The following is a 24,699-nucleotide window of genomic DNA, read 5'->3' as shown; positions in this document are numbered from 1 at the left end:
AAGGCCCACAGTAGCACAGCAGTACCAGTTAGCAGAGGAAGGAGTAGAGGTTCTTTTTTCAAAAAATATTGTTTTTTAATTTCTTCTTCCAGAGAGTTTAATATATGTTGATACTGGCACTTGGAGCATTCAGAACAGATACACTGCTAAAATACTTCTCAGTTATGGCCACTAAAAAACACGTGACATTTTATCCAAAATTAGAACTTATCCTGCTGCAGGAACCATATGTCAGGCTCTCACGTCTACAATCCCTACAATTTCTTTCCAATTCTTGACACTTGTGCAGCCTTTTTAACACCATTTACTTTGATTAAACACGATTTGGTGTCTGGCCTTTCATGGTTTTTTTTTCGCCTTTCAGTGAAGCCTCAAGTTCTTCCTGTGCACTGTCTGAACATTACACCTGCTTCAACAGCTCAGGTCTTACCAGACTGACACAGATGTTTAAAGCAACACTGCAGGTGCAGTTGAGTAGGGCTGAGCTCTAATTCCATAAACCACTATTGAATCCAAAGTGCTTTGTAAGTGCAGTAGTATTATTCAGCAGTCTGACCACTGGGCAGATTTCCTTTGTAGCTTTTAAATCAGATCATTCCATAGTCTCTGCTCTGGATCTGAAAAGAGAGGCCTCAAAGAGGAAACAAACCACCTTGAGGAGGAGTATTTCTACTGTCTACTTCCAAAACACACATCAAACATGCAAACCTTAAAATTCTAATCATGGTGGCCATTCCTTAACACTAATTTATCAACAAAGTTCATTATTTTTATCCTCAAGAAAAATTAAAGAAGTGATAACTTAATAGAGCTTGGCACAAACTTAAGAGAAAAGAATGTGACATTTGAACTAATGTTCTGCTCTATCCTGAAACATGTCAACTAGCAACAGCTCTGAATTATATAGCTCAGTGCTGCAATGGCTGGGTCCATCTGTCATTCATGTGTTCTCCACTGGCAATGAGAGGCTTCTACAGATCCCTGAGCATTTTCTTTAAAATGGACTTGAGTGAACATTTCTGCCAATTACAGCCTCAGGGTAGTGATTCTTCTGCTTTGTGCAGAAGGCTGGAACAAGACAGGTAGCTTGAACTGTCACAAGTCATTTTTATCCCTCAAAATATGAACCGTAAACATTTCTTCTTGATTTTTTTTTTGTAATTTTGAGTCAGAATCTGAAGCCTTCAACATTTGAACTGGAACCCCAAAATTATGGTTCCAAATTGCCATAAAGCCTTGTGGGAATTGGGATAAGCTAAATTTTCCTGCTGTCCTTACTAGGCTTACTTTTGATGAAGGAAAAAAAGAAGATCCTAGGTATCTCAGTCAAAGTGCATTTTGAGAAGCAAGTTTCAGATAGACTCAGCTTTGAGTAGGATGAAGCATCATGTGCCTCAACTGTAAGGCATTTCCATAAGGAATTCCATTGGTATCTCAAAACTAAGCCACTACAGGGATTTTTAATTCCATTTTTAATTCCAAATACCCTCAACCAATGGCAGTGGGGAGAACACTGACATTTTGAACACAAAAATTAGCAAAAGATTCCATAGAAGCCAGATATGCTGCAGAAAACATGCTGAATTACTTGGGGGAAAGCAGCTAGAACTGCACTAGCTTTGCAAGTGGTTTCTGCTTCTGACACAAACTTAAATCACAGCACTGGGTACCCTGAGGGGGTTCACTGGCACAGCAAGCAAGTGCACAAGAACTGCTGCAGCTGGACACTTACATTTCCTTCTCCTCATGGAGCCTTGATGCCTCCTCCTGAAGCACCTGTAGCTGTTGTTGAGCCAGGCTTAGCTCATGGGATGTTCTCTCCAGCTCTCTCAGCAGCTCCTGGTTAGTCAGCTTCAGCTTGGTGTTCTCTACTTTGGTTTCTTCTTTGCCACTGAGGAGTTGTGTACACTGATGCTCTAACTGGGGTGGAAGAAAAGAGAACAGAAAGCGTTACAGCTGACTGAGGCGTCTTGGTTTTGAGGATTTCAGTTTGGGTCTTAGAGGTTAGCTGAGCAGGGAGCTATTTCTATCAAAGCCAAAAAACTAATAAAACACAAATGGTGCTCTTCCACTGCCCTTTGTACAGACATAATTATGTTACACAAAAAAAAAGCCATTCCATTCTATGACTGAATTTTGTCCAGTTCAAGAACACGCCAGTACAAATCATAAAAAAGGTGCTACAGAGCAGATTAGCAGCATTAAGCTGATATTCACAACTGCTATTTTAAACCATTTTCCACAAAGACCAGGCCTACACAGAGTGATTCAGAGTTCTACCTAAAAACTGTTAGATTTAAATCTGATAGCTGATAAACCTTTCCATCCCCAGCAATATGAACAAGCAGTGACCTTTTTGGCACCGCAGACAGATCTGCCAAGAAGTGTGAATTGGAGCCTTTTTATTCACTTTTATATTCCCTCTCCGATGTACATCAAAGGAAAGATACAACTTCCCTGTAAAACAAGCAACAATAGACGATAGTGGCTTCTGGTACATAAAGATGTTCTACCTGCTTCTCCCTGGCTAACTGAGCAAAGTTAGACAACAGAGCAAAGCTTCATATTAGGGAAAGCATTGCTGACCTCAAAATACACAAGTTTTATTTTGTTTTGGGTTTTTTTTTAGTTTTTTCTGTATTCATTTTAAGGACTGTAAAACATCCTTGGAGCATTACAATACCATTTCAATCTTCCGGATCTGAGACATAACAATGTTTGAACTCTCATTTTGCCCATCCCAAGTAGGGCTCACCCAACCAAAACCTGTCCCCACCCAGCTCTTCCAGTCAGTTCCTACCCTAGAACACTGCTGTTGCTGTAATCTTGGTTTTGAATGAGGCCCAGGTTAAAAATAAGCGCAGAAAATACTTTCTAGCCTGTTCTGTGAGAAGTCAGGAACATGTGTAGAGTGGGAGCACTTAGCAGCAGAAGCTGAATGTATTTGCTAAACTGTAGCCTCAGCAGGCTCACATTTCCCATGGAACACTGGCTGGGCATTAAGATTACTGCTGAACAAGGTTGGCTTACATTGATAAATTCCATCAGTTCCTGAATATTGCTTCCACTCCTTGACAGAACAACGTTACCCATCCTAAGTAAAAGATCAGCTGCTTCAGGTACTTAACATTCATCCAGAGGAGTGGCTTTGGGAGAAGCAAAAAGCGACTACACAAAGATGAACTTTCAAAAATCTAAAGAGCAAAAAAGCTGCAGTCAAAATCCCCACTCAGAGAACAGTATGGCCATCTGAAAACTTACACAGAGACTGTTCTGGAAATGTAACTGCAATGGTAGCCAATATCAGCTCCCAGAATCATCTATACTGATGTTAGAAATACTTGCTATAAATCCTGGTGCTCACTCTTGTCAGAAAAACAATAATATAATGTGTAAAACCCAGAACACATCAAAAGGAGAAAGGATGGTTTTACAGCAATACAAAGCTCCCTTGTTCCCCTTTACCCTCTGAGGGTACAATCCTTTGAGAAATGCCAAACACTACCTTTAAAACCTTCATCTGAACAACTCCCAATACAGAGAAATAACTCACTAGGGGAATGCTCAGCTGGTAGTAGAATTGCATAGATCCTATAGCTTCTAGCTGCTTATTGGAGCTGCAAATTGGCTTCTATGTTCATCTGGTAGATGGAAACTGCTGGGGAAAAGACTCATGGCCCATAGATATGTTTAAGAAAATCTAAGTAGCAGAGAGAATTAACCCATTCCACAGGTGAAGCACAGACATGGTAGTTGATGGTGCATATTCTCTTTTTTTTGACAAAGATGAGAGGAAAATCAAGTTTAAGTTGAATAAAGATCTGGGATTATCAAATGCAAATGAGCTGTTGCTGAAGACATTTATTGGTGTCCCCAAAAGACACACACTGAGAGCACCCTCCATGCAATTCCTTGTTCTTAGCTCAGTATACTTTCTGTAGTTTTTATATTTTTTCTCCCTATTTATTTCAGTAGCATGTGAAAGACACAAAATTTATACAGCGCCATAAGGCAGTTATAAGCACTTGAGTGCTAAAGATCCCTGTTTTCATGCATCTCGTTCCCAATTCCAAGATCATGCTCTTCAGCAGCTGCCATCAGCACAGAACCCAGCATTTTATGTGAGAAGTCCAGTAACTCCCCTGTATTTCACCTGGTCCACACTGCTTTCTTCTCTCATACAAGAGTCTGTGCCCTAGAGGTTATGCTGGACATCCTCTGTGCCCAGTGCCTCCTCCTGGGGAGACGTTCCAACTGACATCCCTTGAGGAACAATGCCAGCCAGATATCCCTCATAAGGGAAAATCCCTCTGGCTATGTTAGAGGAAACAACGCAGAGCTCATCTTGTTTGAAAGCTCCCTTTCATATTTTTGTTAATGATTTCCAACACAAAACCAATTACATTGCATTTTAAATTAAAAAAAAAAAAAAGAGAGACTTATTAATGAATTTTGGAAAAAAGCATTTGTGTTGCTCCCTTGTGGGCCTTGTCTCATACAACCAAGCATAGAAGTCGTAATTAAATCAAGCTACCTTCACTGTCTGCAAGAAGAGATTTAATTATGAAAGTATATTTCCACGGCAGAGGAGGAGGCAAAAGTGAAAGAGATCTCTGGATAAGGCAAACATTAGATACCACACATGGGTATCTCAATGATGAAAAGCAATACGAGAAAATGAGTGGGGACACAGTACTACAAAAACAGATCTGAGTAAAGATGAGAGTCACTTTCTGAGAGGATCATTAGAAATCAGAAAAATATGTGTAGAAAACAGTGCCTCTAACTACACTGGGTAAAGCACTCAAATAAATAGGCTAGGTTGGTATACCAGAAAAAACCCATCAAATACTGCATATCAGATAACCAATGGGCCAATCAGCTGGTTGAATGACAAAAGTTTCAGTTGTCATCAATCATCTGAATAAAATTATGTCATCTCAGCGTTAGAAATAGTGAATTCCATTTGTCCAATACAGCTTCCTTTCCATAAAACCAAAATGGGATCATTTAATCTTTATGGTGTATGAAGAGCCTGTCTTTCAAAAGCACCCTTGTTGTAATTCATGCAAATTCATAATGGAGAGGGGAAATGACAAATACTAGAAAATACAAATTAAAAAACCCCACAGTAATATTATTAATAATAAGCAATGTAGTGAATAGAAATGGAAAACATAAAAATCAGATTAAAAAATAATTCTAATAAAAATAGCACAGACATTGTTTTATGTTCTCCAAGATAGGCAGTACTAGACAATGGCAATGTAGACAAAAATCGTAAGATAAGACTTCCTGGTATTGTTGCCTATATGATTGATTATACCAGGCTTAAAATTGAGTGAAAGCCTTTGAATAGCTTCTGTGGGTTTTATACCAAATTTAGAAAACATATACTTGAAAAAAAATTTTTTTTACAGAATTACTGGTTGACAACCAAGTTTTAAACAGAGCTTTAAAGCAAAACCAAAGGAAAATATTAAACATAATCATTAGAAAATTAGAACAAGTAATTTCTTATACTTTTGCAGATAGCTTCAGACTAAAAATGCCCGACCTGTATGACAACACAGATAACTTCAAAGTATAGATTATTTCATTATAGTGCTGCAATATGGTAAAGAGCCTGCACAAAACTACATATATTCTGATTCACAGTGGTACTGGACAAAGATAATTAACATCAGGCAGTTGATTTCAACTGTGGAATAGACTTTTATTCTGCATTCTTATCAGCTAAACTTCACAGAATAACAGAGTACCAGGTTGGAAGGGTAACTCAAGGTTCATCTGTTCCAACCTTTTTTGGCAAAAATACAGTTTAGCCAAGATGACCAAGCATCCTGCCCAGCTAAATCTTTAGTGTCCAGTGTTGGGGAATCCACCACTTCCCCAGGATGTTTATTGCAATGGCTGATGGTTCTCATTGTGAAAAACTTTCTTTTTTTTTTTGACCACAAAGTCATACTCTACAGAGAGAATTGTGTTTACAATGTTCCATTTCAGCCCTTTAAACTCCAGCGCTACCTCCTTTCTCTATTGGTAGTCTTTCCTGCAATGACCTTGGAGCCACTTTACAGCAAATTCTCTGCTCCCCCAAGCAGGCCATGCATTTTAGAAGCAAAACACCTCAGGTTTTATTATGGGAACTTGACAAGCTGTTACCAATGCAAGGGAAACATGCCCTGCTATAAAACTGTTATCACAGAGATATATCAGGAGCAAGTTGTTCAGGAGGGAGCATTTTGAGTTCATAGTGCTGAATCAGTACAAAACAAGTAAATGAGTGGCTGGTACAGGCTTTGAGCAGAGGTGTGCACTAGGAGAGCCAAATCATTGTTCTCTGCTCTTAAGCTGTCTGTGTGTTAAGCCAGTTCCTAGAAGACTGAAGGCAGTTGAATATGCTGCATTTTCAAAAAAAATGGCCTAGTACCTGGGGAGAATATGCAAAGCATTATTTTATTCTCCGTTTTACCACATAAAAGGAAAACTACTTTATAAATAGAAGTTAACATTTTTCCTAAGCACATGACACAAAAACAACAGAGGGTCACAATTTGGCACAATCACATCACACCAACTTGCAGTTTTGGAACCTAAAATAGTACCTAATGAAAATCATATGAGCAAATAAGAGCCATCTATTTTTTAACTCCAAAGGATATCAGTTAGTACCCTTTTCTGTTTTTGAACCAGCTGTTCCAGTTCTTGTTCTTTTGACAGCAGCTTGCGCTCCAGCTCTTGACTTTGGGACTGAAACCTCTCTGTGTCCTGCAAAATTCCAAGAGAAAATGGATTAACAGAACTGCACAATTTAATCAGAGGAGGAGAAATAACAAGTCAGGGATTAAGCCTTCCACAGTGAATATCACAAGATACAGGTAGAACTCAGTTTAGGGATGGTATCACTCATGAATCTCTAACCTGCTGTAGTCCAGCAGCTTCCATGGCTGTGGTTGGTACAGAATGTGCTGACTGCACATGAGTAGGTATTGAGTCTGGAAAGTGGAGGCACACATCTCAGGCAGGACGCTGAGGAGCTGAGCCAGTCTAGATCAATGCAGCCAGAATGTATCCTCTCGTTTCCAGCCACAGCAACTTAGGCTGATGTGAATGAAACAGCAACTGCCATGCTCCAAATCCATCATTAACAACAATCTTTCACAGATGTTCCACTAGTATAAACAAGCAACTGGGGCTTCAAGCTCTGCCTTTCACTTAGCAATTCTATTAACCTGTCCACTATCTAAGTATCCTGCAGTCACTGGGAGCTCCCACTCACATTTGGGATTACTCCTGACACTCCTCAGCTGAGAACAATTGTCAGCCCTCTCCTGAGTAAAATCAGGTTCCAGCAGTTTGTATCAGCTGAGAATCTGTCCTGTTTCTCCAAAAACAGGCTTCTACTCTCCAAGGTCCCCAGAAAAATGCCTCTAAACAAAAATAAAAATTCCCTCATGACAGCAGTCACTCTTACAAGTGTTTTCCCTTAAGCAGTACGTGTAATGGGGTAATGAAATGCATGATAACTGGCTCTTTATGGGGAAGAATATATATGCAAGTGAAAAAACAGACTAACTGCCCCTTTTGTGCAACATTCAGTCAGCAGGGTATTAAGTATTGTAAATAGCTACAATTTGTACTTATTTGCATCTTACCAATTTCTTTAAATGTATTCTTCAATAGCTGCTCTTCATTCGAGCCACAATAATTTCCCCTTTATATGGCATCAATGCATCTCCCCAGGCTGTAAAGTCTTTGTAAGACTTTGCATTAGAGAAAGAATTTAACAGTCAGATCTCCCCAGATCTCAAATTAGTCATGCAAAGAAACAATACTTCATGAGTGTCTGGCAGCCCTTAGAGTGACTGCTGACTAAACTGTAAATAGCTTGAGTGGGAAGCTTTCATGAAAAAGCCTGAAAGAAATGGCTTAACCTCAAATATACAACTAATTAGGAGATCCAACAATCATTGCTTACAGGAAAGTCTTTGTTGTTTGGGGGTTTTCAGTACCACTTCAGTTGTGGACTATTAAGAGCACATAAACTATTTGTTCCACGAAAGTGCTGTAAGGTAAAGTTGCAAATACTTTTTATCCTTCACTTGGCATACAAACTTTATTTAAAGGTTTTGTCTTATCCCCCACTAAAAACTGCTCTCAGCTTGGAATGGGAAAAAACTCGAAAATTTGAGTCAGGTTCATTACCCAGTAAGGCAAGTGAAAAGAACGATTCCTTAGACAGCTGATAAGGTGCTTTTTTTTCTTTTTCTCTTTCTTTTTCTTTTATTTTGGTTGCCAGGGAACAAAAAATACGTGATATATTTGCAGCACAAAAGGAAGCTTGAGATATATTTGATTATATTGTCTAGATATATTTATACATACTTGACTGAGAATGGAGGCAATAACCACTATTTTGGCAACTATTTCTATCACGTATTGCTGAAATCTTGTATTTGTTTCATTTAAATGATTGATGCCAAGACAACAAAAAGGGATGACCAGTAGCTCATGATTGACTGCCCCAGGGCACCCAGAGCAGCTGTGGAACCTCCAATATTTTAATACTCAAAAAGTAATTGGCCATGTTCCTGAGCATCTGATCCAGCTAGGAACTAAGGCATCACCTTCCCAGCTACAAGATTCTAGGGTGACTCTTTCCTGGAGCATGCTGGAAGTCCTTGTTAGCTTCCTAATTTTACAAGAAAAAGCAGGAAAGAAAAATCCAAAGAAAAGACTACAGACACAGTAGAAGAGATTTAAAGACAACTTCCCAAGAAAAGGGAATTCATCTTCATGTGTTTTGGAAGCTCCATGGCAGTGACCAAAAATTCTGCCCTGTGTTTATTTTGTAAATAACTTGTGGTTGTTCCACAAATTACCGTCACTTGATTCATCTCTTATTGTTATACCCTCACAAAAATCAGAGACTGCAGAATTAAACAGGATTGGTGCTGCTCTGAACAACCTCACAGAGTGTTTTTCCTGATTGTGACCAGAAGCTAGACCTAGAGTAGAACCAACAATACAATGTTTGTAGTTCAAGTGACTTTCAAAAGAATGCTAGGTGAGCTGTATGCCAGCCATTGAGCACAGGACATCACAGCTCCTTCATCCAACAAGTCACTTAGCTTGCAGCTGCAGAGACTAAAAGTTTGAAGCTGCAGCACAAAAATAGCTGTGAGGTAAAAAATGTTTTTTTCTTCCTCTGTTGTGAAACACATTTTGTGGGCTTTAATTTCACACCCAGAATGAGTTTAAAGCCACTGAAAGGGGGAGCAGAATCCATGGCCACTATAACAGAGACACTCACTTTCAAGAGAAACTGTTCTTTCTCCTTTTTGATTTGCTGTTCCATTTCTTCATAGAGATGTTGAATTTCTTCATCATAAGCAGCAATTTTCCTAATAAGAGATAAAAATATACTGAGTGGGTCTTTGCACCATTACTTCAAGTCATGGCCCACATTACCAGCTAAGCTCCACATCTCTGCCTCTACACAAGACTCCAAAGAATGTTCTGGTGTCAAGGAAATAAAAATTTTTGTGCAGCAAAGCTCACAGAATAATTTTTTTTTTTCTCATGGAGTAAAGCTTCAGTAGCTCAAAAGCTAATATAAAGCTGATGTTTCCATATAAAGCAGCTGTTCATTATGCAATTTTAATGACTGCTAGATCTTAGGTAAAAGGAAGAGAGTTTCCTAATGACAATACCAAGACATCAGAACCTAAATTTGACAGTTAAAACTATTTTCACAGCAACTTCCTCTTTTTTACTCCTAGACTGCACTGTTGCCCATTCAAGGCTACTGAATGAGGTACTTCTATCTAAGACACATTAGCTAGAATGGAATTCTTGAAAGACCTTCTTGAAAGCAGCCTTACTGCCTCTAACTGCTCTGCTGAAACAAATTTGAAAAGCTCAGACGAGGAACAGAAATAAATAGGCTGTGCAGATGTGTGCAACTGTAGGAAGAAAAAAAAGAACCTACAAAGTTCACTTTTTTCCAGTTGAATATTGCAATTAATATCACTGCAGTTTGATCCACGAAGGATTACAATGTTTAGCTTGGACAGAAAAAATTTAACTGTTGACAGGGAACAAGACATCTGCTTTGTTCTGCTCCTATTCTATTCTATGCTCATTAATCCTGACACTGAAAAGCAAAAATATCTTTGTATCAAACTCAGGGGACATCCTAGAATAATTTTTTTATAGTGATTATTAGGTACTTTATCTGACAGTACTGTATATTGCCTCATATTCTTCCTGCCATAGTTGTTCCCTGAGCAATCTGCATAATGCATCTGTCACAAATAAAGTACTGAATCTTTAAGGGCATTAACATGAGAAAGAGCAAGACAAGGAATATGCAGTAGGAAAAAGCCCAACATTTATTTTGTATCTACTTTTTTTTTTTATCCAATGCAGTACATATTCTGTGTTTTCCTTTATTGAAGGTCTGGTTCTCTTCTAATTTAAAACAAAGCCAATTTTAAAGAAAATTCAAAAACTTTACCTAATCTAAGAGGAGTGAGTAAAACCAGAAACAAGTCTGCCTTTCCCCCTTTCAACAGCAGAACACCTGACACTGCCAGCTTGCTTTTTCGGTCACAGGTAAAAAAAAGTGAGAGATTTTGCCAGGATTTACAGAAGCAATACACAACTGTCAAGCTAAAATAATTGGAGGAAAACAATGGCTGTCACTTAGACTTTCATAAACTCTGACTAGGTGAGAAAACCAGGCCCAAAAGGGCCTTTGCCATGTAACTGCAACATTTCAAGTAGAGAGTGCCAGAAAATCCAGAAGCCCTTTAGCTGTCTTAGTCCCCTTCTACTGCAAAAACGTGTCATGTTCTGATCGCAAATTATTTTCTTGAAACCAAGAAAATGCTATTTTCTTAAATTAGCATTCATCAATGGAATCAAATTACACAAATTCCTAGAGAAATAACAACTACTAAGAAAGGCATGGCAGAGATGCTAGGACCATACACCTACCGTATTCATGCAGTAAAATGTCACTTTGACCAGCACTAGACTGACTACTGAAAAGCCCTGCAACTTTGCAGAGGCAGAACACACTGCACAGCAGTCAGTGTTTCCATGGGAATCACAAAGATTTCCTGGGCTTCTGTGTGACAGGGAGAATAACTTTAGTCCTGTGTTTTAGCTTGCTGATTTAGGTTTTTATTTTTCCTCTAATGTGTTTGGAAGCAAAGGATATGGTAGCACCATGAAGACTACATCCTGAAAGCACTACTGAATGTAGGAATCTTTTCAGTTGCTCTGGCACATAAGCACACGCCATTTCGGCAGGCTGAATACCCTGCAAGCATTCCATTCATGGATTTCCATTCTTATCTCTGGTCAAATTAAACAGCAGGGGAAAATAATATCCCCTTGTAATCCAAAGTCTAACAATTATAAGTAAAATAACTAAGAAGCAGAAGAAAAAAAAATTAGCTGACAATTATTCCCCACATATATTCAGGAGGAAAAAAAACTGAATCGAGAAGGGTATATCATTTTTATGTGAAAAATGTGACATGTTTTTCTATTTCCTTAGATCACCCCATCAAGTTCTACTTAACACATAATTTTATAATTTCAGCCATATTTGATAATTCAGTCTCTTCTTGCAGTAACACTGTGGAATAAACAGATAGAGATAAAAGTAGATGAAAAGTACCATGAGTTCACTAAGTTCAGGTGATAGGTTCAGGATCAACGCACTTACAAGGGTTTAATTTCTGCCCATTCATGTAGCTGCAAAGTGAATTGTTTTGATTTCATAACTGCTGTCCGTGCAGCTTGTCATAATGGTTCTTTCTCCTTAAAAAAATACAGTGATCTGTGCACAGTGTGAACTAATCTCCTGAGATGCTGATTCTCCTCATCTTCCCCAAAGAGGGGTTCTGACACTACCCCATGCAAAGTGAGATGTCAGTTCATCTTTCCCTTCCCCTTTACCCTTTTGTTTATCTTGCCTGTTTAGAACTCTTGTTTGAAACAGAGTCTACATTTTTATTAGGTTTGTCCTTCAAATGCAATGCACAGCAGCAGACAGAGCAGCAGCAGACAGAGTTGAAAATTTTATCTGCTATTAGAAGAAAAAGGTCTTTCTCATCTCTTTTAGGCTTACTTCCTATCAGTTTTATTAAAAGCCCCTTGGTTCTACTGCCAGGGATTTGAAGAATAACAAGGTCTGTCATATTCCACTCCAGCCTTTGCCTCCTCATTGAAGAGATACGACCTTTTAAAAATAGCTCTCTCAGAATAGCTCCTCTATTCCTTTAACCACTGAGTTGCCATTCCCTGCACTTTTCCTCATCCCACCACACTCTTCCTGTGTTGCAGAGACCAGAATTTCCCACAGTGTGCTCAGGATATGGGTGCACTAAGAGTCCATGTAGTGGCAAAAACATGCTTTGCCACCTCCTCAGTACGCTCCTTGGTAGTGCCCAGCAGTTTGCTGGGCCCTTTTGGCTGATTTTGGGAAGCTCTTTGCAATGCCCTCGTGGGCTATCTCTGGAATTGTAATTGCCCATCACCCAAGCATGATTTTATTTTCTCTTCCTAACATTCATCTCTGCTTTTTTTGGGTGCTCAACACATCATCCTATTATTTTAAAAAACACTACTGCTATGTTTAAGAAGCCATCTAGTTTCAAACTAGCCCTTAAAATGAAACACAAATACCAAAAATCAAGGAGAACAAATCCACCCTGGCAAATAAATATTGTACCCACAAAATCACATTTGGTTTAGATTTAAAACCCGTTTGGTTTTGGGATTTTTTTCTCTCTCTCTAGTTACCTCAGTATTAACCTGTACAGTCCCCCATGTTTGCTGTATTTGCATGTTTGTGTATTGAGAATCTATGTTCAGCCTCACTGCTGCCTGGACCTACAAACAGGAATAACAGCAACCTACTGGATCTATTGAACCAGAACAGGATGAAACTTCTGGATGTCTCAAACCATGGGACTCAGGTTCAAGAATGAAAATGTACACATGTGAAAGGTCCAGAAGTAAAGACAAAAAAAATAGGTAGAGAAGAACATCATGGGTGAAGAGCATAGATTTTTATGGCATAAAGATCCCAGCAAATGCACATAAAACTTCTGAGGGCATCCAGGATAGAAGAAAAAGGAACAATTGAAGACAAAAGCACAGCCTACACCCAGGAAATGAGACAAAAGGCTGAGAGCAGACTGCCTTATTGCCTAATGACTCACAGAGGTGAGTCAGGAAGGAACGACTCAGGAAGGAAAAATGAAAGATCAAATTCATATTCAATTTCCAAAGAGTATTATTGTCACCAATCAAGACCAACCCAGTAGACATTATAGGTCCTCAAAACCTAGCATCCCTTCTCTTCTGTGACCCCACAGTAAATCCTGGCCAGTCTCTCAGGTACATGCATTTTAGTGCTAGTGACTATGTGGGTATTAAAAAAAATTAATCTTCTCCCCTATATGGTGCTGTCTTGAGCTTTGTTGTGATTCATACATAGTTTAAAATAGGTTATTTATCCCCACTGTTACTAGCAAAGACAACATTACTCTGATTTCTTCCAGCAATCGACTACAAACAAAACAACAATCAACATGCTGAAATCAGCAGTGTTATCAGGAGCAACAAAAAGAAGAAATTAGCTAAAACATTTGTATCTACTACAAGGGCATAAAAATCCAACACACCTTCAAGGTAGAGATATCACATCAGCCAGCAAAGATAATGCTAATGTACTCTCTGTACACTTCTGCACTGATCAGAGCTATTAAAGAGATACATTTATTCATTCAGCTCCCAAAAAAACACTCACCAAAAAACCCCAAAAAACCTCACAGAACAAACCTCTCACCACAAATGGTAGTTAACAATCTCTAGTCTAAAACAGACAGCAAAACTCTCTGTATCCTGCCTCCAGCTGCCTGAAGGCTAAAACCACACACAGAGATTTGGCTGAAAATGCTACTACCAATATAAACCAATTGTCTTTAATGATCATACATTTTTAAGTTTTTTCCTTCTTCATAAGCCTTGTCACATTCTCAGAATAGCCAGGAGAGTGCTGAACAAATGAAGTAAAATTTCAACAATATATTTGCCTTTATTGCTCAGTCTGTAAGAATCTGAAATTCAGAAGTAACACTTTAAAATGAAAATACAGTGGAACTTCAACTACGCCTATAATTCTGCATTTTGTTAAGATTTAACATAATAACTTTTCTCCCTCTAGATAACTACATATAAAAGAATGATCTATTAATTTTTAGTTCTTATACATATTCTTGCATGTGTATTTTATCTATTTGTTTATATTTGCATTTTATACTTTTTAAATATAGAACATACACCTACTATATTTCATAGCTTTGCTTTATATATATTTGTTAGCTTACATTTTCACTAGTATCAGTGCTTTGTGCTGCTCTAACATCTTAAACCTCTTATGTCTCTGGCCAGTTAATCCAGGTTTATAGCTTTTCTGCACGCAATGCTTGCAAAGCACACAGACAATTTACCAGACTTACTGTTAAATACGACTTTCCTCTGGAATCAAACTGATTAACTAGATTGGAATAACTCAATATTGTCTTAAAACTTCAATGCAATAACAGATATCTGCAAAATAATTTCAGTCAATAAAATCTTAACCAGAAGAGAAGAGCTAATTTAATTCAGTTCTGCCATATGAATAGTTCTACCAGTAGTCTTAATGCTTGATAAAATTTCACATTATAGGAAATTTTATATTATGCAAAGTCTTGGCCTTCGTTCTCCACTGAAATACCTTGTTTATTTCAAAAGTTCAAATAGCAGGTGAAATAGTTGTAAAACTACACAAGCAGTCTAATAAAGAGAAGTACTAACTTTTTTAGAGCACATTCCAACTCATTCTTCTCATTATCTGCTTCTTGGAGCTGAGAAAAAATTCTGACCAGGAACTCTTCAAAATTCGAAAGTAAATGAGGTTCTTCTTTTCTCAGCTGCAACCAAAGTTGTTTCACATCAGTCTCACTGAAAGAAAACATCATAAAGGATTCATTAAGAGAGAACATTTCCCAGGCTGCAGTAAATGTCCTTAGCACCCTTAGTAGATGGAGGCTTCAGGGCAACACCAGTCAGAACACAAAACTTATTAAAAACAACTTGAACTGTGCCAGATTTGAAAAGGATGAGGGGGTGGGAAATTATGGAGATTTAATTTATTTTAAAAAAAAGTACATTGCAACATCTGGGCATTCCTGACTGCAGAATAGCAGAGGAACCGCCTGTTTAGAGAGTGTCTTGCCAGACACTTCACCTAAACAGGAATGGGTAAGAAAGGAGACAGACAAGATACAGTATGCCCTGCCATCACTTTGATTAGAAGTTAAGAAGTTCCACATATCTAGAGGGGAGAGGGCAGTGGAAAAGCTAATGAAAATCCCTCCCTCATAAGAAATGAATGATATTCAGACTCCTGAGTAACATAGATATGTTAACAAATTGCATTTGTACCGCATTCTTTCATTTTCAATACATTTTTCTTCCATGGTGATTCCGCTACAAAAAGCAGAACAAAACGTCTTGAAATTTTGATTTAAAGATTTACCAAGATAATGTTGTGTTTCCAAATCTGTTCAGCAGACACTGACAGCTCTATTGTGAATTATAATGGGTTTCTAATACTTTGCCAATACTCTCCTGAACCACTTTTTTTCTTCCTGACTCAATTTCTTCCATGAGCATTGCAATCCTGAACCTAGCCAGCAAAGAGTGCTGTATTTAAAGGACAAAATGAGAATAAGGATAGAAAAAGTGGGTGATAAATATCTCTTCATGATGAAAGACTTTCAGGATGGCTGACAATGAACTGTTTCCTGGAACAGGCAGTCAAGGGAAAAGACAGACGAGCATTTTTGTTCCATAGTAAGAATAACTGATGTAGTTCTTAAATATTTGTATCACTTGTCTAGGTTCTCTCCCATTTTTGCCCAATGCTTTTTTTTTTTTTTTTTTGTTCTACAATATTCATTGTGATTGACCAATGAGCGTGAGGCCATCACACAGAAAGCTCTTTGAGCAGGTTTTATGCTCCATGTTTCAGAGGGATCCATCCTAGCCTTGGAAGAAGTAGAATTACCAGAGCAATCACAATATGCAATTAGGCAGGAAGAAGAGAAAAAGCAGAAAAAGCGGAGAAAAATTCCCTACTTATGATGCATTTTAAATGCAGCTCTTGCCAAAAACAGCAGTCAACACACATTGATTGAAAATCAGTGACATCTGCGGATTACATGCTTGTAATTATCTATGTTCAGATCACATGGCAGAAAAACATGTTTCATGTGCCTGGAGTACAACAGTTTTGCTCTTGGAAATCTGCTCAAACAGCATTTTATCATGACACCAAGAAAATTAGGTTTTTTAAGAATCTCTGTGGTTTTGAGCAGCTTTTGTTCTTGCCATTCATCTTGGATTCCATTAAAGTCAAACCCAGAGGTGAATCATAAAAGGTCATACAACTGATGACTGTTGCTGTGAGTACTCACTCATCCAAAACCTTTGCAGCTCCAAGTCGATCCATGAGATTTGAGAACTGGAATTCTTCATCCTCGTCACCAGTCATGTTCTCTTCATATCTAACTGGGCAGGCTGTTTCACCTTCTGATGGTTGAACCATGTCATTTTTCAAAGCAATCTGCTCCAAAAGAAATTGGCCTAAGAATTAGAAATTACACACATTAGCATTTTCAGAAATTACTATAAGAAGCAATGTCATACTAAACATACTAAAACTTAAATTTTATGGTAAATAAACAAAAGAATGGGTCATGCCAAGAAGATCCTTGAGTTCTGTGGCTGGCTTTGTGCCCAGTCAAATGTCTAACCTTCAGTAAATTATCCACCTGAAAACTCACAAACAATAAAAAAAAAGTCATATTTCCATGCAAAAACATAAAAAACATAAAAGGACATAAATTGCAATAACAACTCTTCATAAATGTTGTGGGTTTGTTTCTTGATAGGTTTAAACAGATTAGGAATCTAAAATATCAGTACTGATAAAATGTACATTAAATAAAATTTAACATTCTTTTTAGTGCATGACCGAAGACACACATTCAATTCCTATATAAATTGCATACAGAAAGCTACATTTTATTAACGGTAGTTGTATGGTGAGGATGCAAAAGTGAAATTGTCACAGGAATAGTCAAAATATTTTGGGGGGGCGGGGGGGGGGAATATTGTGATTTTATGCTAAGGATTTTTTGTTATATTCTAAATTCCAGTACAGAAATTTCTATAGATCCAAGGAAACAGAAATACTGGTGTGGTTTTACGTTTTTATTAACTCCATCTTGCATTTTTTCTCATAGCACCCAACAGAGCATGTTGGCAAGAGAATGGAGTATGTTGCAAAGAGGGGCTATAGTAAATTTCCGATTTGCCACCACTGGAGAAATAGAAACAGGACTTTCCCATAGTAATTGGTACAGCATGAGCTTTATCTAGACACTACTCTGCCTGCTCAAGCAGCTTTTATCTACTACAGCTTCTGCTTCTACCAGGAATACCAACATCATCACCTAGCCAAATGTAGGACTAGCTGGGCTGGAAAATACCTGTCAATGCTGTATAGCAGGTGAAAATGTATCATGCTTCACACTGTCTGTCCTTTATGTGGTGTGGTCCACGTCCTCTGTGCGCCTGTGTGGGTGTCTTTGGGGTACATGTTTAACTTTACTACCAGCTGAACCTGCAAACAGGAAAGCAGTGGCCACACCACCTGGGCCTCTGGACTGGGCTCCAGCACCTGAGCAGGAGGAATCCCCAGGATCTGGAGCTGCTTGAGATGGCAGCCACTTACAACTTCCCTTAATAAAGAGTTTCAGTTATGCAGGGACCACTTATGGAAGTAATCTTAATTTAACTCATGAAAAGCAAAGCATATATTATTTCATTTTTTTAATAATGTCAACTTTCAGATTAGAGTATACCCTATGAAGATATTTGATCTACCTCTACAATGGGAGAGGTGGGTGTCCTGGCTTGGGGCAATTTTGGAAGAAAAACTTCTAGAGGGGTTTTATCTAGAAAAAGAAATTCAAGTGGGCATGAGGACATTGGGACATGACAGAATTAGGGTTTCAAACTACTGATGAAAACAAAAATGAAGGTCCAGTTTGTTGGACCTGTAGATATTAACTAAATTGAGATTTACAGTTACAATTCAAGCCTATATGAGATTCAGTTTTCTAGAGAAAATGCTTAAACCTTAGCCAGCAGAGCTAAAATTAGGTACAAAATTGATTCTGCATAAAGAATCAAACAAAGTTTAACGTTGTCATCTTATCTGGAGTGTCACATCTGGGGAGAAAACCACGCTGTGACAAACACAGAGAATATGACAGTACGGGTGCTGTTGAAAAATAAGCAGTTACAAAGAACTTATCAGATCATATCTTACAGAAATAATAAGTGCCTCCTCCTGTTTTGTTTTGAAATAAATTAATACCACTTGAAGAATTAATTCACTGTTGAAAGCATTTCCACAGATCTAAGGACAGTGGCATTAACATATTCCTAGCATTGTCTTACATTAAGATTAGAGATAATTTTAATTATCTTTCATGTCCTATTACCTGATATGAAATAACACACAAGACTCCCCACCCGCCCTGCCCAAGGGAAACCTTCAATAAATTGTATATAGATTTACTCAACAGCTTTAAACAGGTGTGATCCAAATGATTACATCATTTTTTCACATTGTGTCATGGCTTGTCTTTTCACACAAGAGAGAAAGACCCCGGAGCCCTTTCTCTATTTATTCACATAATTTGACCACTTTTTCCTCTGCTACATTTAGTGAACAGTCTGGCTCCCTGCGTGCTTTATTAAGTGTCCTGTTAAGACAAAGTTCTTCTTGATGGATGTGGAGAGTACAGAACATGAATAAAGCTCAAAAGAGGAGACATGCTTTCCAAAACTCACTGAATCCTGTGATGAACTCCTTTGGGGTAAGTGAGCCATTGCCGTCAGCATCCAATGTAACAAAAACTTTTTCAAGCTCTTCCAGGCTAAGAGGTAACTCAGGATGCAGTCTCTGTAACGACAAAACATGCAGTAACTTTATCCATTACTACAGGAAAAAAGGAAGACTGGGTTCCACAAAACATCCACAGTACAGCAGGATAGGTCCTTTGCTTTCCCGAGTGAAAATCCAATTACAGAGCAAAACCAGACCAAGTGAGGGACATTTGCTTTAATGATTTCTTTATTTGCCTTTATGAATCCATTATGACGACGCAATGAGAAGAACTGCCTGGTGCCACAAATTCCAGTCACACAGGGAAGGGGAAGAACTTGAGGAGGAGTCTCAGCCTCCTGGTGAAATGGCTTGATTATCTTGGTGAAATGCCTTGGTTATCAGGCTACTGGCCAAACTTGACAGCAGAATTGTACAACTAGTTCCTTCCACGTCATAAAGTCAAGCAAGAGACTCTCTAGATGACTACATTATAAGAATATACTGTCCGAATTCAAGCTGGTTCAAAAAGTGTACATAAATAAATAAGTAAATAAGACAAAGCTAAGAAAGCTTTGCATAGTCTAAGGACAAAATCTGTTGCTCCCACAATGAGTTAAATGGAGTTCACCACTGCCTACTTCTGAAATGCAGCATGCTCACACCAAACAAGCCACAGCTTCATAAAACCAGCTCCACAAATATCACATATTTTTTCCTGATAATCTAAAGACATAAAAGAAAGGAATTCTATAAAACTGATTCTAATGGTCTTACTCTAATTCTTTTAACAGTGTAGACAGATTCCCAGAAAAAGGAGAAAACTGGAGTGGCAAACAACCCCAATAACCAGCATTTCCACTGGGAGACAGCACTAGGAAAATGAAAACCTTTCCTCAGCTTGAGAAGCAATATAAATGCACACTGGTTCAGTCCTCTGCTTTATTAATTAACATTTTAATCCCCCCCAAACTCCTGTTGTATATACAACATATTAAAACTGCAAGCTAGTAGATTGATAAAGTTCATTAGATTAAAAGTGCTGATCTGTTCCACTGTGGGGGAGGGATTTAGGGCCAAAAAATGTTTCTCCTGCAATCCAAAACAGCAGAAACCACTATTCAATATTCTAAGCCATATAGGTAAGGAAAGAATTGGCTGAGTGCATTAACCAGGAGTTCCCTGGTTGCCACAAAGAGTTTAGAGTATGCCTTATGAACTGTATGGATAAGAGTGTTAAAAGGAATTCCAAGGTGATCCTGAAAAGTAAAAGCAACAGAGCTGCTAAAGCACAGAACTATCTGGAATAGTCACAAAGGGACTTCTGAGCAGGATTAGTTGTGTATTGCTGCCTGCTTCCACAAATAAAACCTAGGAAAACCTGATGTATACTCAGTTTAAATTACTTATTTCATCAGTGATACACCTGTCTTCAGTTTCTTACTTAAACACACCCATCCTTCCCAAAGTTTGGATTTCAATCTCTAAGATCTAAAGGAAAACCTTTTAAAATCAGCTTCTCCTGTAAAATTATTACAGCCAACACCACACTGATGAGGGAGAAGGTGCTTCAAACAAATAAGTCCTTTTACATTCAGAAAAACAGAAACTGTACTATCCACCAAATCTTTGGGACCTGCTGAAGGAGCACTCAATGTGACTGCGCCAAAAACCCAGACCCAGCTGCTATTCCAGTGCAATGGCCTGGGGGTCTTGCTGCAAACCTGACAAATATGGGCTTCTCCAACCTCAGCTGCAGTGCCCTACTGCAGCATCCAAATTCTGGTGAGAATTACACTAAATTTACAGTAGAGAACACCACAATGACTTGCCTTTTCTTGGGGGAAAAAAAAAAAGTATTAAAATAGGAGATTCTAAGGAATGTACCAACATTTTGCTCTATTAAATTCCCTCCAGATAATTTGCAGACTTTTATGAGCTGGGACACACTTACTAAGACTAAGTCAATGTTTTCCCAACCTCTTGGGGCTTTTTCTTAATAAGAAAATTAAGGTGGTTTGTGGCTAGGAAAGCAAAATGTTATTGGTCTCATAGTTGTGTTTTCGTTTATTTGTTCATTTCAAGCTTACTGTAAAAATACATAGGCCCTTTCAATATGAGGCTCTTAAAATTTTTAAAAGAAAAGAAAACAAAACATATTCAGATATACCACTGGAGCTTCAAAATAAGCTATCTGCACTGCCACAAAATGTGCTCTGTGGTTTCATGATATCTGTGCTTAATTCTCCTAAAATACCAAGCTTTTACTCAGCTAAATACAAGAACAGAGGTCAAATAGCTAAGAGCAACATCTGAACCCAATCCTCCCATGCACATTAGAACAAAACATTTTACAGCACCAATTCTCATTATTCATTATAACCTCAAGGACCAACAGATGAAACTGTGGTTTCAAGTCGAAGGTAGAATTTTCTTTCTTGCTATTTCAGAAAACCTCTTGCTGGTTTGAAAGTTGGGTACATTTGATATTTGGAAATGGAATGAAAAATTTTTTTAAAATCCAGCTATTAACATCCTCTGACAATAAACAACATCACATAACCAAGGAGGAGTAAATCTTTAGTGTAGTAACTATTATAGACACAAGAGAAAACACTGCAAGATTTGTTCCACCAAGATTAATTACATTTCAGATACTTAGCACTCTCTGTTGAAATCATGCCTTGTATCCCATGCCTAAAGATTAAAAAGCTTAGCATTAGCATCCTATATTTGAAGCAAAGCTTCAGGAATTATAAGCAGTACAGACCTATAAAACAGCACAATGCAAAAGTGATCAATACTTAGTACCTTCTAAGGAAAAAATTTATTTATTTCATTGAATTTTGTTTTTCTTATAGGGAGCAAACATCGTGAAAAATGCAGGAAATAAAATCAGGTATAAAGAAACACCATCTGAAATGTCCTGACTACCTTTATTTCTATATTAAAGAACTTACATACACTCACATACATAGATGGAGTTTTCAGTTATAGTAAACAAACATGATGAAATAGAGGAATGAAAAAGAACTTTATTTGTTCTTTGCAACACCTGTTTTACAACCTGAAGTACAAATTTAGCAGCACTCTAAGCATAAACCTAGAATCAAACAGAATCAAATAATTTTACATTCCTTGCAAAAACAGGTATTAGAACTTTTTATATAAGTATACATACACATAAATATGCGGGTTTTCCATTAGCTAAAAATCTATGTCATTCAGTTTTTAGAAAGACTGTAAAATTGTAATCCATTAAACTCCCTGTGGCTTTGGATTTACCAAACCCTACCACTGGCATTATATTTGGCTTTTTGAATTCAGTTACTTCAGTGAGATAATGCAGACTGGCAAAGCCTACAGCAGAGCAAGCATCCGCATTCCTCTCTTTTTTCAACTTTGCATAATTTACAGAGGTCATCAGAAAACTCAGCAACACACAACTGCAAAGAAAGCTCTTGAGAGATAGCAAACTGAGCAGTTTACTTAGAAGGGTTTTGCTTTTCCAAAATAGGTAGTTAAAGTTGTTTCAACTGTGTTTTGAAACATACAGACATCTTTTCTTTTTGAGGACAGGGAAAGTTTCTAAATTTTCTATTAGATGCTTTCTTTAGTCATATATCATTATGAATTTGTTTTGCTCCTGCTTCCCAATTCTGTTTTATCCATAAGTACTGAAGTAGAAATGGATTAACACAAATTATGCTTTGCATGTCAAGCATGAGTACATTCCTGTTCTCTGCCACATACTGGTTCAAATCATCTTATCACTTCTGCAATGTGCCACAAGCACATTTTCAAAAGCTTTTGTTATATATAGTTGCTTTTTCTCATCAACATATTCAGCAAATCTGATTTTGGGCCCTCAAACAAATTAAGCACAATTTCCTAAGATTGCTGCCAACACTGAATAATGCTAAAAATACTGTTCCTCTGTACTTGCTACATATATATGTGATCCAGCTGAGAGTTCACCATTGTCTGACAGTGAAGCCACAGCGAAAGACTTTATTTACACAATTTTGCTGAAAAAAAGGATAAAATTGGCACGCTAAATACACCCCTGACACTGTGGCAAATCACAAAGCAATGAATTTAATGGTGTTTCGATGTTTTCAACAAGAATAGAATTGAAGTCCTGGGGCTTTTTTTTAAACTTAATTTACTTTGATTTTCCACTTTTTTGTTGCTTTGTCTGTGAGGAAAAATGCAAGCATTATGTAAGACTTCAAAGATATTATTTCAAATCCCACATATCTCTTTAAAGTTATGAGGAGGGTGTTAACATTTTTAACTCTAAATTAATCAGTCTAAACTCATTAAGGGCTTTAGGACCTTCTCTCATTGTGCATTTCACATAACCAATTTTGTTTTACCTGCATGTCTTGACGAGTGACGAAGCCTTTGCCTTCCAGATCACAAATCTGAAAGAATTCTTGCGCTTTTCCCAGCACAGTTAGTTCTGGGTCTTGTTCTCCAGTCCTGCTCCTCTCTGCATCTCCTGGTTGCACAGGACTGGTGTAGTCTCCTCTTATTCTGTCCATAGTTACAATCTCAGCTCAGGAATATCCTGGGATGCTGCTATCCCATTTACCCATAAATTCTGATCTGAAACCTGTGCATGGACAAAAGTAAGGAAAAAATCAAATCAGACCCTCTTAATGATGCTTTCCACAATCCCTTAGCAACCATCTCTTTAATTAGGCACCAAAGCTCAGAAGAGGAAAAAGCTTTTTGAAGATGCTTACCCTTGATGGGCTTCACTAAAGACACTGCAAATGGGATGATGAACAAGGAAGGGGGAGTCTGAGGGAAGAAGACAAAACTAGCTCTGAAATGGAATCTCAAAGTAAAATCAGCCAGTTTGACAAGAATTATGGACAATCGATCAAGAACAAGACAATCGAACATGAACAAGAAAACACAAGAAATACAGATAAAGTAATTTAAAGTCACTATGACTTGACTTCATATATTTGTCTTGAATTTGTACTTCTTATCTAAGTAGGTCTGCCTAAAGTAGACACAAATTTGTCTGAAAATTTTTAACAGAACGAAGAATTTTTTAAGGCATTTGACTAATATGAGAGAATATGGCCTGATTCTGATCCAGTATGACTGGCACAATCTGGAACAACTCCACAAAGGCCAGTGAAAATTGTTTAAATATGGAACTTATGTTGACTTCAGAGCAAAGACTGCAGCACTTCATGGATGCCAAGGTAATATATGAGGAAACAAGACCTTAGGCTTGTCTATGCAGGTTCTTAAGGTGAAAAGGCTCTGATCACATAGAGCAACTCAGCCTGTTTTACTCTGCGCTTAAGTTCAAACCTGGCACTCTTGGAACACAGCATCTTCTAAGATGTGTTCATCTTCACAGAACTCACACAGCTTCCCATGACAAAGTGATTTCTCTGATAGCCATGGGCCAGACAGCTGGACTTCTCACACTGCATGTAAGTGTAAATTTACTGCAAATAGGCCATTGACCTCAAACCCAACTAAAGTTGAGTGAGCAAACCACGCAGCCCCTCTGAAACTATGTGAAAAAATCTTTCAACAAAGGTAATTTTCCTCTCCCTCTCTCCTCTCTTTTATCACTCCAATAATCCCAAGACTGTTGTCCAAATACTTTCCAGAACTGAAAGAACTTTGGCTAT

At 37.9% G+C, this 24,699-nt stretch overlaps 1 protein-coding gene across 1 annotated transcript in view; it reads right to left on the bottom strand.

Moving 5' to 3' along the window:
- The window catches only part of CRACR2A (calcium release activated channel regulator 2A), a gene marked incomplete at both ends in the record, with an annotated part of 41,971 nt that extends 18,391 nt beyond the window's left edge, over nucleotides 1-23,580 (bottom strand). The window contains 7 exons of the mRNA XM_084226712.1: nucleotides 1,733-1,920; nucleotides 6,676-6,771; nucleotides 9,317-9,407; nucleotides 14,887-15,033; nucleotides 16,551-16,719; nucleotides 19,000-19,111; nucleotides 23,413-23,580. Of these exons, the coding sequence (XP_084082838.1) occupies nucleotides 1,733-1,920; nucleotides 6,676-6,771; nucleotides 9,317-9,407; nucleotides 14,887-15,033; nucleotides 16,551-16,719; nucleotides 19,000-19,111; nucleotides 23,413-23,580 (971 nt within the window). The remainder of the gene's footprint in view (nucleotides 1-1,732; nucleotides 1,921-6,675; nucleotides 6,772-9,316; nucleotides 9,408-14,886; nucleotides 15,034-16,550; nucleotides 16,720-18,999; nucleotides 19,112-23,412) is intronic.
- Between the last annotated feature and the right edge of the window lie 1,119 nt (nucleotides 23,581-24,699).

Source organism: Fringilla coelebs, assembly GCF_963513975.1.
Source record: "Fringilla coelebs genome assembly, chromosome: 2".
NCBI classification, from domain to species: domain Eukaryota; kingdom Metazoa; phylum Chordata; class Aves; order Passeriformes; family Fringillidae; genus Fringilla; species Fringilla coelebs.
The sequence above is the reverse complement of the archived record's forward strand: the minus strand, read 5'-3'. Positions and strand labels throughout refer to the sequence as shown.